At 43.8% G+C, this 18,630-nt stretch overlaps 1 protein-coding gene across 2 annotated transcripts; it reads right to left on the reverse strand.

Moving 5' to 3' along the window:
* Nucleotides 1-681: 681 nt before the first annotated feature.
* Nucleotides 682-17,170, reverse strand: PYM1 (PYM homolog 1, exon junction complex associated factor). 2 transcript variants are annotated; one of them, XM_008712066.2, is made up of 3 exons: nucleotides 16,778-17,170; nucleotides 1,986-2,079; nucleotides 682-1,617 (listed from the first exon to the last, which is right to left on the reverse strand). In XM_008712066.2, exons 1-3 carry the CDS (start codon nucleotides 16,863-16,865, stop codon nucleotides 1,134-1,136), a joined length of 666 nt encoding a protein of 221 aa, XP_008710288.1. In that variant the 5' UTR covers nucleotides 16,866-17,170; the 3' UTR covers nucleotides 682-1,133. The 2 variants fall into 2 exon arrangements, with proteins under 2 accessions (XP_008710288.1, XP_008710294.1); XM_008712072.2 differs by lacking the exon at nucleotides 16,778-17,170 and adding an exon at nucleotides 16,546-16,699.
* Nucleotides 17,171-18,630: the final 1,460 nt, after the last annotated feature.

Raw genomic sequence — 18,630 nt, forward strand, 5'->3', positions numbered from 1 at the left:
ACAGAGAGAGAGTGAGCACAATCAGGGGGAGCTGCAGAGAGAGAAGCAGGCTCCCCCCTGGGCAGGGAGCCAGATGCGGGGCTCGATCCCAGGACCCTGGGGTCATGAACCTGAGCGGAAAGCAGACGCCTAACCAACTGAACCACCCAAGCACCCCCCACAATTTTTAAAAATTAAAAGAAATAGGGGTGCTTGGGTGGCTCAGTTGGTTAGGCGTCTGCCTTCGGTTCAGATCATGATCCTGGAGTCCGGGGATCGAGCCCCAGGAGCTCCCTGCTCAGCGGGGAGTCAGCTTCTCCCTCTCCCTCTACTCCTCTCCCTGATCATGCGTGTGCTCTCTGTGCCTCTCTTTCAAATAAATAAATACAATCTTTTTTTAAAAATTTAAAAATTAGGGGCGCCTGGGTAGTGCAGTCGTTAGGCTCAGGGCGTGATCCCGACGTTCCGGGATCGAGTCCCACATCGGGCTTCTCTGCTAGGAGCCTGCTTCTTCCTCTCCCGCTCCCCTGCTGTGTTCCCTCTCTCGCTGGCTGTCTCTCTGTCACATAAATAAATAAAATCTTTTAAAAAAAAATTTAAAAATTAAAAGGAACATTACTCCCAACACTTGTCTTCCTATACCAAACTGAAGGAGATAAAACACTACTAGAAGCTGAAAAGAGAGGGACAAAGCCAGACATGTTGTCTACTTGAGTTTATTCTGTTCTTAAAAAAAAAAAAAAAAAAGGTGAGGGATGGAGGGAGAAATAACCCATAAACACTGTGAACAGGAACCAAGACTCCAAGACTTGGGTGTACTCCCCCTACCCTCGACCTCAGTTCTCCAAGAGATTCCCACCCACCCAATTTTCTTTTAAACAAGACACCCAAATCAGCAGCAAAGGTACCTGGGGTAGTCACTGAGATTTTCAACACTGGGAATGGGAGGGAGAAAAGTCCAAAAAATAGGAGTTGGGAAGAAGAGGGAAGGAATGACGGCGAGGCTAGGCTCTGGAGGACGGAGTTGGGCCATGAGAGGTGGAAGTGAGCCAGGATGAGGGGTACCCCCTCCTGACTGCCGCTGCCCACCTTCCCCAGGACCCCAGAGAGCCCCATGGTTTGTTCTGCAGTCCATTCCCTACTCCCCAAAGGCCTCACAGGCCCAGCTCCAAGTCCTCGAGCTCCTCCTCTAGCACCCTCCTCCTGGCTAGCTTCTCCAGCTGCTCTCTGCTGGGCTGGCTGATTTCCCCAGCCTGGATCCGCTGCTGCAGCTCTTCCACCTGCCGAAGCTTCTTCCTTAGGTTCTTTATCTTCTTGGCCTTCTCAGTGGTGACAGCTGAGTCAGGCTGCTCAGAGGCTGCGGTAGAGGCTGCCCGGGAGCCCTGCGGAGCACTGGGGAGTTGGGCAGTCTCTCCCAAAGACACCTTATCGAGAGTCCGGCTCAAGGCCTCTGCCTCCCCCTTCTCCTGCTGCTGCCGCCGCTTCTCCTTCCGCTTCAGGTTGCGTTTGGCTGTCTTGGAGAGGCCTGGCTCGCCCCCTTCAGGCCTAGATGTGGTGACAGGAGCAGTGGCCTCGGGGCTCAGACCTGGGGGCAGTTCTGGTTTACTCTTGAAAAACTTCACATACTTGTTCTCATACCTGAAGGGGAGAGAGGTCAACAGTTTCAAAGAATCACTGACTTTTGGAGCCCTTTTCTTAACCTTCCAAATCACTTCGCCCTTCACTTCCTTGCTTCCTTCCTCTCCTGTGGTCCCTCTCCAATTTTCCCCTGTTCTGCAGGCTGTGGGAAGGTCTCTAGGTCTCAGAGTTCCCTATCTCTGAATGCTATTTGGAGGTTCTGAAGAACAGAAGCCAAAGGAACAGGACTAGGCACTTGTAACCTCCCTCTCCTTTTCTTTCTCAGATAGTTGCTCCCTCCTTCCATTTCCTGGGATCTTGGGATCAGGAGAGTCTTCTTTTCTGTAGGGACCCCATTAAGTACCCCCTCCTCACGCCTAACCACGCACACTGGGACCTCCTCCTGGGGCACATAGCCTTCTTTCACCCTCCGTTGCTTGCGCCAGGTCCCGTCAGGTCGTTGTGTTGAGGCGATATATTTGCCTGCAATGACAGAATTAAGTTAGACAGTTACTCTTCCTATTTTCAAATAGTTCTTAATTTGAAAGAATGCGTGAATGCACTTTCCTCGACACCCATCCAGCCACTAAATGCAACCATGAAGGCATCCTTCTGGCTCATCAACCTTCAATCCCCCTTGTCATTACTCACTGGGTGACCAAACACTGTTATCATACACCATCCCTGCCCTCAGGGGGTTCTTTTTTTTTTTTTTTAAGGATTTTATTTATTTATTTGAGAGAGAGAGGGAGTGCATGGGGGGGGCGGGGGAAGGACAGAGGGAGAGAATCTTCAAGCAGACTCCCTGCTGAGCGCAGAGCCCTCAGTCTCAGGACCCTGAGATCATGACTGAGCCGAAACCAAGAGTCGGACACTTAACCAACTGAGCCACCCAGGCGCCCCAAGAGTTTCTATTTTTACACTATTTTCTATTTTTAATCTAGCTGGCAAGATGGGACAGGCAAAGGGGAAGAGTTTAAAAAAGGAAAAACACAAGACAATACCATGGAGGCATCAAAAGGCAATAAACGAATAAGAGGCCAAAAAGGGGCAAAAACAAGAACGGCAGGAAGGAGAAATGACCGGAGATGTAGGGAGGGGAAGTTTTATTAAGATGAGTCATGACAAACAGGTCAACTTTGAAGGATCCATACTACAAATATAGAAGCACCAGGACACAAGGGTATATGTAAAGGATGCTTGTTGCTGCCTTACTTAAAATAGGAAGACCCGAAAGCAACTTGGATGGCCATCAACAGACGAGTACCTGAACGCATGTGGACCACCACACGATGGAACACCACGCGGTTATGGAAGAGAATGTCAGCTATAAATGCACTGACTCCGGCTTGGATGGCGCTCAGGACAGAGTAAGTGAAAAAGCAAGTTGCAGGACAGCGTGTACAGCAGTCATCCTCAAAGCGTTTTTCTTTCAGGATCCCCCTTATGCTCCTATTCTGTAATATTATTTATTTTACTATGCAGTATTTAAAAAACCCAGGGGCACTTGGGTGGCTCAGTCGGTTAAGTGTCCAACTCGTGGTTTGGGCTCAGGTCATGATCTCATGGTCGTGGTTTGGAGCCATGCATCAAGCTCCACGCTCAGCAGGGAGTCTGCTTGAGATTCTCTCCCTTGGCGCCCCCCCCCCCCAAAATACATTAATTTAAAAAAACACACACACAGGGTACCTGGGTGGCACAGTCAGTTAAGCATCTGACTCTTGGTTTCGGCTCAGGTGGTCATCTGGGGGTAAAGAGATCAAGCCTCTGCGTCAGGCTCAAAGCTCAGCTCGTAGTCTGTTTGAGATTCTCTCTCCCTCTACCCCTCCTGCTCGTGCTCTCTCTAAAATAAATAAACCTTAAAAAAAAGTCATTAATCTCATCAGAAAAGTCTTTACTGGGAAGCTGTCAAGCCCATAGTGGCAAATTCAAGTTTTCCAGATTTCTAATTTTTACTTAAAGTCTTGAATTTTACCAATGGCAACAAATACTGTCTGTTGTTTTCCTTGAAATGACAGGCTCACTTCCTTCATTTTCAGGAAAATGCCTATCAGATACCCAGTTCTCAATTACGAGTTTGTCAGCAGTTCTTTGACGTAAAAATGGTGTTCTGTGAAAAGAAAGCCTGTTTCGCTTGCACATGTGGACAACTGTGCCAGTGCTTTTCCTTAAGATCCCGCCTTACTTCAGTCTGCAGCCGAGTGTTTCACCCTCACTTCCCACTTAGTCCACAGAGAACATTAAAAAGATGAGTAACTTTCAGTTATAAAATGAGTACGTTCTGGGGAATCTGACGTACAGCATGGTAACCATCGGTAATAGAACTGTATCGTATACTTGAAGTTGCTACGAGAGGAGACTTGAACAACACAATAGTCACTATGTGACAGATGTGTTCACTAACCTTACTGTGGTAAACATTTCACAATACATACATGTATCAAGTCATCACATTGCACGCCTTAAACCTACACAATGTCGATTATATTTCAATAAAGCTGGAAAAAAGTAAAAAGATGTGTATTCAAGGGCCAGGGTTTAATAAAATTCATAAATCTTAATGTATAATCCAAGATATTCTTAAGTGAAACTGGCATTATTTACTGCATGTGGCAGTGAGGAGCACGTGAGCGGGAGTTGATATCATTGATACAACCACCTCGATTAGTGCTGAGGGGCCAGCAGTTTTACCTGCCTCTGTGCTAGCACCCTCACAGCAAATGTCAACCCAGCAAAAAAGGCAATTAACATCTCAGTATATAATAAAAATAGTTACACTTGCAGACTTCCTGAAAGGGTCTTAGGGAACCCCCAAGGGTCCTGGACAACATTTTGAGAACTGTTGATGAAAGGTATGCTCCCAATTTTGTTGGGGCAAGGAGCAGCACTTAACAGTCCATACGGTCTATGCACAGGGCAAGGAGAAAGGTGTGGAAAGACACATACCAAGATACCAAGCCTTTAATGCTGGGTATCTTAAGAGGGGCAACCTGGAAGAAGAGGTAATAGAAACCATTAACCATTAATATGTAACACTTCCCACCTTCATAGATACTTTTATTTATACCATGAATATGTTTTTAAGAATCTTATATATACATATATATCTTGTATTATGTGTTGTGTATGTGTGTGTGTTTTTTAGTAGGCTCCACACCCAACGTGGGGCTTGAACTCACAACCCTGAGAGGAAGTCACGTGCTCCATCAACTGAACCAGCCTGCCACCCCACGTATTACATTTTTTTTTTAAGTATTACTTTTGTAAAAAAGAAAGATTTGTTAAAAAAAAGTAAGTCTGGAAGCGCCTGGGTGGCTCAGGCGGACAGCCTGTTTCTCCCTCTCCCTCTGCCTGCTGCTCCCCCTGCTTGTGCTCTCTCTCTCTAATACATAAAATCTTAAAAAAAAGAAAAAGTCAAGTCTAGGTCCTTCCACACGGATTATATATTGTTCCATGAATTGGCTTTTTGTTCAAAATGCGAGTATCATTAATAAATTAAAACTAAAAAAAGAACTGTTACAGAAAATGGGTAAGATCTGACAGAAGAGACAGGACAAAGAACAAGCAGGCAAAGAAAGGCATGGACGTGGGAAGGGGCGTGGAGTATTTAGAGAACAGAAAGTAAGAGGAGTGCGGGTGAATCCGACAGTTCGTGTTAGGGAATAATTATAAAATGGGGCCAGGCCTTGGAAAGCCTTCGACGCAGTGTCAAGGAATTTGAAGGTGGTCTGGTGAGTGAGAGAGGGGCTGATGATACCGCTCGCGTAATGCAACGGTCTAAAGACAGCAGTGTAAAGTAGAGCATGAGAAAGCCGAGGCTGCATGGAGGGAGGATTGACCGGAGCTGGGCTTTAAAGAAAGAATCAAACTCATGTAAGTAAACAGGGAGGCAGAATGGATTCAAAATAGCTCCTCCTGAAACAAAATGTCACACGTGGGAACAGAGACGGCATGTTCAGGAGATGGTGGCTGAGTCAGAGGGCTGGTGTAAAGCAAGTAAGGGGGGGGACGGTCAGACCTTGAAATGCCAGCTAAGGAGTTTAATATCTGGCACATGGTATGCATTCAATAAATATTTGTCCAATGAATCTTTCTTTTTAAGAATGCCCATTAATGTTGTTATATTGTGGGTTTTAAAAATATCTCATTTTAAGGGCGCCTGGCTGGCTCAGTCAGTGGAGTGTGCAACTCTTGATCTCAGAGTTTTGAGTTCAAGCCCCATGTTGGGTGTGGAAATTACTTAAAACCTTTTTTTTTTTAAAGATTTTATTTATTTATTTGACACAGTAAGAGCGAGCATAAGCAGGGGGAGCCGCAGGCAGAGGGAGAAGGAGAAGCAGGCTCCCCGCTGAGCGGGAAGCCTGATGCAGGCTGGATCCCAATGACCTGAGCCGAAGGCAGACGCTTAACGACTGAGCTGCCCAGGCACCCCAAAACCTTTTCAACTTTATATTCATTTGAATCTTTTTTTAAAAAGATTTTATTTATTTGAGAGAGAGGACACACGAGCAGGGGGTGGAGGAGGGGCAGAGGGAGAGGGAGAAGCGGACTCCTCTGCCTGACCCCCCCCCTGGGGGGGGGGGAGGGCGCGGGGTCACATCTTCATCCCAGAACCCTGAGACCATGACCTGAGCTGAAGGCTGGCACTTAACCAACTGAGCCAGCCAGGTGCCCCAAAAATAAAATCTTAAAAAAAAAAAAACTCTCATTTTAGGTTTCAAACCTAAATGGTTTGGAGAAGAGGTACACAACAAAGAGTGAAATTACCTTTGACCTGGTGATTTATAAAGATTTTGTGGAGGACACAGACCTGTTATGATCTTTGGAAAATGAGCAAGATTTAGACAGGTGGAGGTGGGGGGATGTGATTATGAGAAAACACGAGAAAGGGAAGTATTTCGGGCATATGGGACAACACAAAGGGCCAACTAGACTAGTCAGGACCCTGCTTAAAATTCTTTCCGGATTCCTATTGCCCTCAGGGTCTTTACACGGAGGCCGGGACTACACACAGAAGGCCTTGCTAGCCGTCTCCAGTCTCTAAGCACTTAGTCAGTCACACTCTGCTCCAGCCACTGAAATACTCACAAGTCATACCAGAGCTGTGCCTCCATTCTCTAGGCCTTTTTGCTTTTGCTTCTTTTGGCCTGGGATAGACTCTCCTTGATTCTTAGCTAATTCCTATTGGTCTTTAAAAGTCAAGTTCAAGTATAAACTCTTCAGTGAAGTCTTCCCTGACCTTCCCACCCCAGCCAGGTTAAAAGCAGCCCTTTGTGCACAGCACCTGTTTCGGCTTTCATCATGCTCTACCGTTTACCATAATTACGGACTTCCTTGAGAGCAGACACTTTGTCTTTGATCTCTGAGGTAAAGCGCCTGGCCTATAGAAGGCTGTAATTAATTCAAATTAATAAATAAAGAGGGGCGCCTGGCTGGCTCAGTTGGTAGATCATGTGATTCTTGATCCCAGGGTTGCGAGTTCAAGCCCAACATTGGGTATAAAGATTACTTAAAAATAAAATCTTTAAAAAAATTCTTTTAAATAAATAAGTAAATCTAAGCATCATATTAGAGAACAAGAACCTAGTATATTTTAGGCAAAAAGCCCATGTAATGGGAAAAGAGACTAGAAGTAAATCAGTCAGAATATGAAAGGTATCCAAGCTCCTCTTGAATTTGGACGTAAGCTTCAGACTGTGGGAGAACACTGAGGCCAAAACCAGAGTACAGAGGATCTGCTCAAAGCAGTGCTTGAGGATTAACCTCAAAATGTGTAATAGAAGCTAAAAGTAAAACAAATGAAAATAACAGTCACAATAGAGAAAAACGGATTTAGTCTCTATGGGTATCGAGAGGAAAATGAAAGAGAAATTCATTACGAAGAAGTCAACAGGACCTGAAGACTGCCAAGATTTGAATTAGACGAGATAACTGAAACTGTGCTATAACGGGTTTAATCGGGTGCTTTTCACATGTATTCTCTTATTTTTCACAACATACCTGTGGGTAAACTGGGCATATGGTAATAATATTTATTCACACATGGATTTTAAATGTTTATTGAGTACTGGGTGTTGTGCCAGGCACTGTTAAAGGAACTAGGGATACAACAATGAACAAAGCAAGCAAAGGTCTTGCCTTTTTGTATCATGCATTCTAGTGAGGAAGAAAGGCAGTAAAAAAGAACACAAACTAATTACAGTATCACTCTTGAATGTGCAAAATTTGGAGGATAAAAATCACCAATACAAAGAAAATTCAATACCTGAAACTAATACAACACTGTACGTTAATTACACTGGAATTAAAACAAACAACAACAACATTAAAACGACAAAGAAAGTTCAGAGAAGATGACAACTTTGTGAAAATAATTCAATTCTAGACAGGCAGTGTTTTACATGAAATTAAGGAGAAAAGGACAATGCTCGAAACATATATTTAAGATAACTGCACAAAGATTATAGTTCAAGGCTTAAGACTAGTAAAGATGGAATGTGAGAAAAGACATGGCAGAAGCTTCTTGAATGGCATCCTAACTGGAAGCCCTGAGATCCAAATAGTCCATTATCACAAAGCAGCACCTATTCTATGTTCTCTTGGTTCCATTCTCTGGCCTTCACGGTATCCAAAGGTAAAGTCAAAATGAAGGGAATGGTTTGGAGATTCCTACCCCTAGAAATAAAAACCAAGGGCAGGATATCAGGATTTTCAGGGAACCCCCTTGAGAAAGTCAGAAACTACAGATGAGAGATTGCTACTATAAGAACTTGGTAAATTCAGCTATTTTCCCACATCTGCTGTTTTGTAATCCTTAATCTGTTGCCTTAAACTGTAAAGGGCCTTGTTTTCGGGAGTGGCAAGAACAAAGCGAAGAGACAAGACAGCAAGCAAGGGACAAGACTCTGAGGGGTTAGGTGAAAGTGATTGTTAAGGGTGTGTTGAATCCCTGTGACCCGCTTCAAGTAAGAAAGGCCTGTGTGACAAATCTGAGCCTGGGGATGATCTCAAGACCAAGAATTAGAACACCAAGATGTAGTTCCCCCTGGAGAAAATACAGAAAGAGAAGATCCAATATGCAGGAATGACCCTGGAAAAACGGTCATGATCACCTTCCTCAGGAATGCAAAGGTGTCGGCAGTAACAGAAAACAATTCTAGGAGAGGAGAACCAGGACAGTGTTACGCCATGGAGACCAGAAGAGTTTAAAGGGGAGCTGATTAAGGGTATTAAATAACACACAGATATTAAGGAAAAGGAAAATTGAGAAGAAAAAGATTACTGATTTTGGCAATTTGGAAATTTCTAGTTATCTCCAAGAATATAGCTTCAGAGAAGTAGTCAGAAACCAGACTATAGGGACGCCTGGGTGGCACAGCGGTTAAGCGTCTGCCTTCGGCTCAGGGCGTGATCCCCGCGTTGTGGGATCGAGCCCCACATCAGGCTCCTCCGCTATGAGCCTGCTTCTTCCTCTCCCACTCCCCCTGCTTGTGTTCCCTCTCTCGCTGGCTGTCTATCTCTCTCTGTCGAATAAATAAATAAAATCTTAAAAAAAAAAAAAGAAACCAGACTATAAATTAATTAAATGTAATAAACACTTATTGAAAGCTTCCTATGAGAAAGTACCCTATTAAATGCTATAGGGATTATCAAGAGGGAGTAAAATGGTCCCTACTTTAAAGCAATTTGGGCATCTGGGTGGCTCAGTTAAGTGGCTGCCTTTGGGTCAGGTCATGATCCCAGGGTCTGGGATTGAGCCCCACGTTGGGCTCTCTGCTCAGCGGGGAGCTGCTTCTCCCTTTCCCTCTGCCTGCTGCTCCCCTCTGCTTGTGCTCTTTCTCTCTCTGTCAAATATTTTTTTTTTAATCAAGCAATTTATAGTCTAAGGAAGAGGGTGGACAAGTTAGGCAAGGAATAAAACAAAAATATAAATGTCTTAGGTATCTTAAGAGATACTGATACACACTGGTACCAGATTTCAAGAGAATAATCACACCCTATTTGATGGGGGAAAATGACAGAAAATCAGGAGAATCTAAGGGACCTGACCTCAAATACTAGGTAGCAGTACTAATAACAGTAACAAATCAGTGGCTGATATTTCTGCAGGCAGAGAAAGGAAAGGAAGGCGCCTTCTAAGAGAAGTAACAACAAGCAAAATCATTGCAGTGGAAAACTCACAGTATGTTAAGAACAGTTAGGAAAGAGCATTTAATAAGCATAATAAGTGGCTGCATTGCATCAGGAACTTTACATACCTTACTTTATTGAGTCTAGACAATGGGTAGATAATATCATCTACAGCTGAGATTGAGAGTCTTCAAGAGGTTAAAGATGTGTCCAGGACCACAAAGGCACAATGCTATTCCGCCTTACACCACACAGCCCAGTTTCACTGGGAGTTATAGACAGAGACCTAGTATGTGGTGATACTATACTGAAAAGTGGGCTCATATTAAATAGTATCTAAGAGCAAATGGTACATATGTAAATTTCACAATTCCAAAAAGAGAGTAACAGCTACCAAATGATGAGAAATTTAATAGCTTGCCCAAAGTTACAGTCAATGAGCTGCAGAGTTCAAACCCAGGTGGTGGGTTTGTTCCAAAGGCTGTGTATTTTACACTACTATTGCATATTGTTATAAATGAAAAAGATGGAAAAAAGTTCAATCTTACTAATAATCAAAGAAAATATAAATATAAAACAATAAAATATAATTTCCATCTGTCAAAGTAGTAGAATTTTTGAAGATGAGAATACCAGTGCGGTCAAAGACATGGTTAAACTAGCATAGTCATATATTGTTGGTGGTAAAACCCTTTAGAAAGCAATTTGGCTAACATAGCAAGACAATAAAGGTAGTCCTATCGTTTCCCAACATTTTCCAAAGCTTTTGTTATATAAAACACTACTTCCATAAGATATTAACAAGGGTTACCCCCAAAAATTGTTAAATAAGTTTGTGCAATTCTGGGTTCAACAAAGAAAAACAATTTTGTTTTTATCCGCAGGACTTAAATGAGCTAATGTGTTCTTATTCCTGTAAATATCCACAATGGAAGTGTGATTTACTTTTCCCAAATTTATCTGACCACAGGAACCTTATTTATGTTATTTATTTTGTTTTTACTTATTTTGTAGCACATCTCATAGGACTACTAAGCATTCCGAGGATCATATTTTGGGAAATATAGCCATTTGGTATGATCCCAATTATGTAAAATATAGATAGGCTACATATGTGCACAGAAAGAAAAGCTAAAAGGACGCGTAGCTATGGTGATCTCTGGGTTCTAGAATTAACAAATATGCGTGTGACTTCTATTTTATACTGCTTACAAAAACGTTTTCCAAGGTTCCTGAAATCAACATGAATTAACTTTATACTTAATAATAAATCAATAAATGCCTGTACTCTCTAACCCAATAATTTTACTTCTGGGAACTCAATCCTAAGAAAATAACCCTAAATGCAGGCAAAAATTTATGCACAAAAACATCATAGAGTTCTAACAAAAATTCTGGAAACAATCTAAAAGTTCAATAACAGAAGAAACATAAGCGTGAGTGCATGCCCAGGGGCGCCTGGGTGGCACAGCGGTTAAGCGTCTGGCTTCAGCTCAGGGTGTGATCCCGGCGTTATGGGATCGAGCCCCACATCAGGCTCCTCTGCTATGAGCCTGCTTCTTCCTCTCCCACTCCCCCTGCTTGTGTTCCCTCTCTCGCTGGCTGTCTCTATCTCTGTCAAATAAATAAATAAAATCTTAAAAAAAAAAAAAAAAACTTAAAAAAAAAAAAAAAAAGAGTGGGTGCATGCCCAAACAATAAAACATTCTGCCAGTATTTTAAAAAAGGTTTACAAAGAGTTTCTAATAGCAAGGAAAACTATTTATGGCATAAAGTTAAATGAAAAGGCAAAATATAATTGTATATACCATCCATTTCAAAAATATTTTTAAAATGCACAGAAAAAATAAAGATCAGAAAGATACGTGCCAAATTAAACAGCTGACTCTGGGTGGATGATATATATATATATATTTTTTTTTTTAAAGATTTTATTTATTTATTTGATAGACAGAGACAGCCAACGAGAGAAGGAACACAGGCAGGGGGAGTGGGAGAGGAAGAAGCAGGCTCCCAGCGGAGGAGCCTGATGTGGGGCTCGATCCCAGGACTCTGGGATCACGTCCTGAGCCAAAGGCAGATGCTTAACAACTGAGCCACCCAGGTGCCCCGATAATTTATATTGAACAAAAATTCCATAAGTAAATCTGTACTTAAGGAACAGTAATTTGACAACAGTGTGTCATATGAATTGGAACAGAGAGACTGGAGATAGGACAACTATTTAGGAGGTCACAGCAATATTTTCAGGATAAAGGAAAATGGAATTTTATCAGGCATGCAGAATGACCCAAGTACTATGCTTGATACTTTGCATATATAATCTCTTCTGATCCATATAATAATCCTTACATAGCAGTAATAATTACAGAACCATTTGCTGGGCACTTTCTATGTGCCAGAAATGTACATTCTTTCATTTAAATTTCAATTCTCACAATAATCCTATGTTGTAGGAGTTATTATTCCAATTTCATTGATGAGAACACTAAAGCTTAGATTCCCAAGGCTTAAAATTCCCAAGGCCATCTAGCTAACAAGTACCAAAGATGCGATAAGTAAGGATAATGGCAGTAGGAATAGAAGAATGACATTTTGACAACTGGCGTATGGCAGGGGATGGGGAATGAAAGGAATAAAAGATGATGCAACAAATAGCCACAAATACAACAAAAATACCTAGTGCTCTGATCTTGGTTTCTTGATACCATTCTCCAGTAAAAGGAACAGGGGCTCCTTGGAGAAATGGCTGATTCTAGGACTGGGACAGGAAATACAAAAGACGAGCCTGGAGCATCTTCTAGTGCCAGAAAGTAAGGAAGAGCTAAAAAAAACAAAAACAAAAACCTACACTGTTGGGGGTACGTCAAAGGGACATGGGGCCAACTAAAAGAGCTCCCAATGCCCACAGCTGGAACATCTGAGCAATAAAATAAATAGTATTGGATTACAACCCAAAGTCCATATTGCTATAAATAAATGACTGAATAAATAAATGGAGAAGAGACAAATCTGCAGAAAAATTCCAAATAACATATGTAAATATTCCATCCTTGAGGAAGGAAACGTAACTTCCCACTCTTTAAGTACAGGCTGTGAATAGAGACTTTCTTCTAGAGTACAGTATGGAAAAGAAGAAAAAAAAAAAGGTAACTTTACAGTGGAGAAACCCTACAAATACTACTTCAGCCAGGTAATCATGGTCAGTAGCAACAGTAAAAAAAAAAAACAAAAAAAAAACAAAAAAAACATTATTATATGTACCCTTGATATGATGAAAATGTCACTTTTCTCTGAGGTTGTACCCCAAAAACACATAACCCCAGACTAATCATGAGCAAAACATCAGACAAATTTCAAAAGAGAGGCATCCTATAAAATACTCGACTAGTACTCCTCAAAACTGTCAAGGTCATCAAAAACAAGGAAAGTCTAAAAAACGGTCACAGCCAACAGGAGCTTAAGGAGACATCAGAACTAAAAGTAATGTGGTATCTGGGACAGGAACCTGGAACAGAAAAGAAAGGTAAAAACTAAGGAAATCTGAATAACGTGTCTACTTTAGTTAATAATAATGAATCAACAATGGTTCATTAATTGCAATAATGGTACCATACTAATGTAATGTAAGATGTTAATAATAGGAGAAACCGAGTGTAACGTATATGGGAATTATCTGTATCATCTTCTCAAGTTTTCTATAAATCTAATACTGTTCTAGAAAACAAAGTCTATTTAAAATTAAAAAGAGAGAGATGATGGGGCGCCTGGGTGGCACAGCGGTTAAGCATTTGCCTTCGGCTCAGGGCGTGATCCCGGCGTTATGGGATCGAGCCCCACATCAGGCTCCTCGGCTGGGAGCCTGCTTCTTCCTCTCCCACTCCCCCTGCTTGTGTTCCCTCTCTCGCTGGCTGTCTCTCTCTCTGTCGAATAAATAAATAAAATCTTTAAAAAAAAAAAGAGAGAGAGATGGTGCAAAAAGTTGATCTTGGGTTGGCTAGGACAAGGATGCCATTAACAGAAATAAGGAAGGAAAAAAAATACTGATTTCGGGCAGACTGAATTTAAGGTGTGACAGTATATTCAAGAATGAAAGTTATTCACCAATCAATTAGAAAAGGGAATTGGCAACTAAGAAAAGAGGCTGGCACTAGAAACAAAACCGTAAAGAATTAAGGGACAAATAAGCAGTAAGAAAATGAAAACAGTATGTGTAGACCTGTTATTCAAGAAATCAGGCTGTGAATAGGAAAGAGACAAAAATGATAAGCCTTGACTTTTCAATGAAATAGAAAGTGGGGGAAAAAAATGAAGCCATCTGCTACAGAGAGAGAATTAAAGGGAGGGTCACAGAATGCTGGAAAAGGTTGGGGGAAATAGCGATGGTAGACTATAAGCAAAGAAAAAAGAATTGGAGAGAAGCCGGGACCTTGGCAGAAGTTAACACTAAGTTACATTATACTGAATATAGCTAGTTTTGTGCTTTTTCTCTAGCCATGTGCCGTGGCCTAGACGTAGAAGCCAAGAAAATAGGTGATGGGTATGATTCAAGATAACAGAAGTGCTTGCTGAGTACAGAAATCAAAATAAATGAAGAAAAGCAATGAAGATAGTATCAAAGTGGCTAGTCACCAAGGTCTAGCAGAGCAGCATCAAAGGGAGTCATGAAGGTACTGGTAGATGCAATGAAATGGGAAAGGTCAAGAACCTAAGAAGGGCAGAAAGCAGATTCTGTGAATGTGAAATCGTGAAAAAGGTAACTGGTAAGGAGGCTAAAGTGATGGAGAGCACTTGAAGGGAAGCAGCGTCATAGACGAGGTCCCGGTTGTAGTGATTCTGATGTATAGCTACTTTAATTTTTTTAATATTTTATTCATTTATTTATTTGAGAGACTGAGGGAGAGCAAGCAGGGAGGGAGCAGAGGAGAGGGACAAGCAGACTCTGTGCTGAGCCCAGAGCCCGATGCGGGGCTGGATCTCACGACACTGAGATTACCACCTGAGCTGAAACCAAGAGTGGAACGCTTAACCGACTGAGCCACCCAGGCGCCCCTGATGTTAGCTACTTAAAAAATACAGAGGAGGGGTGCCTGTAGTTCAGTTGGTTAAGCAGCCAACTCTTGATCTCAGGGTCATGAGTTCAAGCTCAAGTTAGGCTCCACACTGAGCATGGAGCCTACTTAAGGGGAAAAAAAACAAAAAACAAAGGAAAGGCTTGTGCTGAGGAACTATAAGATCAGAGTATTCCAAAGATGCTGGAGAAACTGCAAGTAAGAGCAAGAACCACAGTGCAGAAAAAAGTGTGATGCAATAGGTCTCGGCCCTATGGACAATAAATGATGGCCCTGAGGTTTTAGAGAAAATGCCGTGATTGCATGGCAATACCTTCCACAAAGATTAGAGGTGACAGTGGTAGGTCAATGACCTCGTAGTAGTAAGAGAAAGCAAAAAAGCAGTGTGATTCCTTCTCTTCTACACAGTCACAGAGAACAGAAGACACCTCTTAGTGGGAGGGTAGGGTGAAAGGTGGTATCTGGATTTTCATGAAATCAGTTTAAAGAAAATAGTTAAGAATAAAGAAAAGTGTACCAGACAATGAGTAATATTTTCAAAGCACACATTTAAAGGAGCCAGTAGAAGAAGGACCCACTGGGTAGAGAACAGGAGAAGAGAGGTTCTGTGTACCACTTTGAAATATGAGGCTGGAGAGAAGTAGTAGAGGTCTGGCTTGTCATAAGATACCATAGGAGAGGTGGGCTGAGACCTAAGGAACATGCAAAGCAGCAAAGCAAGAAGCATAAAAGGCACATTTTAAAACACAGCATACACAGTGTCAGTTCTACAGAAGAAGGCACATCCACAGTGAAGGCTACAAAAAACTGTAACACCTTGCCTTGTACAACATTTTCTAAATTGCTTTCACGTATGCTATCTTATTTGATCGTCACTAGGTAGATATTCCTATGCATATTTTTCTAAAGATGAGGAAATTAGAATGAGACAAAACAAAAATGAAAATACTGACTTCAGTTTTCAACACATAAACCTCCATACACAGTGGACACTTCAGCATCTCAATCAGCCAGGCCGGAAGTTCTTCTCTAGCCAGAAGTGATAGTGGATTCTATGAACTTGTCAGAGGGCTTGGAAGGCCCCTAGACACCTCCTGTTTGCCTTCTTCCACCTCAGATCCCTCAACTTTTATCACCATCACCACCAGAGAAGGTACAGAAGGGTGATGCCATCAAGAAGAAAACTCAAGCTGAAAGTTATATTAGGTTCTTCTTCCCTTCACACCTCTGAACCTCAGTGACCCAAAAATGAAGACGAGGGAGAGAATGGAAAAAGCATTATATAGCAATGAAGAGGTCTTTAACAGATACAACTTCGAGAAAGAGAATTAAAACGGAGCTGGGGGTAGGGCAGAAGGCAGGTACAGCTGAAAGATGGGGGAGGGGAACAGGAGAAAAGCTGGAATTGGAGGGAACTGAGAGTATAGGAGCTCCCAAGCCTGGAGAAACCAAAACAGACATGGGATCTCCAGCTGCTGGAGAAAAGCTAAGGGCCCATGAGGGTCCTGGAGCAGGGACTTGCACTGAAGGACCCCAGGGTTTGGGTGACCGGAAGCAGAGACCCCCAAACACGAGACCAGAAGGGGGCGCAGGTGACACCCCATAGGAGAGAATGAATGGGGAAGGCGGTCCGGAGGGCGGGGCAAAAGGAGGGGCCCCGGGATGGGCGGGGCACAGACCCCTTTCCAAGTCCGAACCCCTGCCCCGAGAGCCCGGGGAGAAGCGGCTCCGCGCCTCCCGCACTCACCGCCGGTCTCGTCAGTTACATAGGGAGTCGCCATCTTGAAAACGCAAACCACTTCCGGCGTGAGCGGGCTGGGGTCCCGCCCCCCTCCCCACCGGAAGTGGAGTCCTGATCGTAGCCAGCCACCATTTTAGTCTTAAAGGGAGAGTACACCATTTCGTAGACAGAGGTGGAGGAGGAGGAAGGGAGAAGAAGCTAAAGGCTTGACTAAAATAAAACCCGTAGGCTCTATTACTTCCACTGATGCCAGTGCTGGGTGCCTGCTCCGAGTAAAGCAGTCCTCTGGGCGCCGAGAGAAGTTCCGAAGCACGGCCCCTCTCCATTCGTCCAGGACCTTCGAGGGAAAAGGGGGCAAGGCCCACCGGCACCCGGAAAGTGGGGCTGATAAATGAGTTAGAATATTCAAGCCCTATTCTGTACCCAGGTCCCAGAGGGGCTTGGGGACATGGGGCGCGCAAACTCCGGGAACGCACTGGGGCGCACCAATGTTGTCAGGGGTGAATGGAAGACCCCAACTGATCCCCTCTTAGAAGTGGGGAGGTCGAAATCTCGTGTCGACTGCCCTCGGCTACCCAGCTCAACCCTCCGGACAGAGATCCGCGAGAGGAGCGTGCAAGGCAATGGGTACTGCCGGTCGGTCACCTGTCCCCGCAGCCTCAGGGCTGCTGCCGAATTCCACGACCGAGGCGGCGGCGGGCCGGGTTGGGCGGGCAGCCCTAGCTGGCCCTGCCCCTGGGGCGGCCCGGGGTATTCGGGCGGCGTAGTGAGGACGGCCTAAGTTTGCTCTGGCCTTCGACCCCGGGAGCCTCCTCAGGCTGGGCCCCAGGGTCAGAGGGCAGGGTGAAGGCTTCTGGGCGGAGCCAGTTAATATTCTAATGAATCTCGTCCAGGTCTGGGCGCTGGGGATCCAAAGCGGGGCAACTCGCCAATAGTCGGGGCTTGTACGGTCACTTCCTTTGCAGTCCTGCCCTGCCCCGTGCCTCCCCTATTCTTTAGAGGAACCCAAATGTTTTCCCTCCCCCGCTCTTTTCAGCAGCTGTTGTTCCTTAAGTCCTGCTAAACTCGTTTCCCCTACAGCCTGGGAGTGGCCGGCTGCAGGTTACTCTCCTCAGGTGTTGGCTCTGTCCTCCCCTACTATGTCTTTTTTTCCTTATTGATTGTTTTACCTTCCTCCAAATCCCCTAATTTGGCTTGGATTAATGTCCAACTGTACTGCTGGAACCCGTAGAGAAGAGCAAATATTAATGACTGTCTCTAACACTAGGCTGTATGCCCACTTAAAAAATAAAAAAGGTGAGAGTAATGACTGACTAGGAACTTGCTAAAGCTTTGACATGAAGCTTTTGAAGTTTTCTCAGGTCACAGCTTGTCTTCCAACCCATGCTCTACCTTCCTGACTTCCACCAAAGGCCCAACTCAGAAGGTCTGAAAAAGACTCATTTAAAGACTGATTTGCATTCAATACAGTTATTGCAAGTGTTCTAACACTACCATCCTTAACCACTGCTCTCTTTCAGCAATTGTGATTCAGCCTCACTGGGTCAGCATCCTGTCCTTAGCCTTGTTACTAATGATTATTAGAGGTGAGAGTGTGGGATGAAGCCTTTACCTACAGGGGTGCATTGGTCAATGGACCTTTCTGCAAGAGGAAATCCTAAGGTGGCCCCTGTCCAATACCAACCCTAGCCCCCCATTGTGCCCCCAGACATCTTGCCTCAGCTCCGGGGTTGACAGGAAGTGAAACTCAATTGTCTGCCTAGCAGACCTGCCTGGGACCCAGCCCTGGGCCCCGGATGTGCCCCCGCCCCACACACACAAACACACCCTGAGAAGGAAGAGGAGAAAGAAGAGGCTGGGGAGAACAAGGCTGTTGTTTTTTCCTTTCCCTTTGTTCATTGCGGTTTCTTTCTTTCTGATTTTTATGATGTGGTTGATTAAAGCAATGAGCACCTGGAACAGTAGGCATTATACGCCTCCTCCTTAGATGTTTCTTGGCCTTTCTTCCCCTTCCACCCCCACCAATAACTGACGAGGTATGATGGAGCACATATCCTAAAGACGACACAAAGAAGCCTAGAGTATGACTGA

This window comes from Ursus maritimus, unplaced genomic scaffold (assembly GCF_017311325.1).
Source record: "Ursus maritimus isolate PB19 unplaced genomic scaffold, ASM1731132v1 scaffold_21, whole genome shotgun sequence".
Lineage (NCBI taxonomy): Eukaryota > Metazoa > Chordata > Mammalia > Carnivora > Ursidae > Ursus > Ursus maritimus.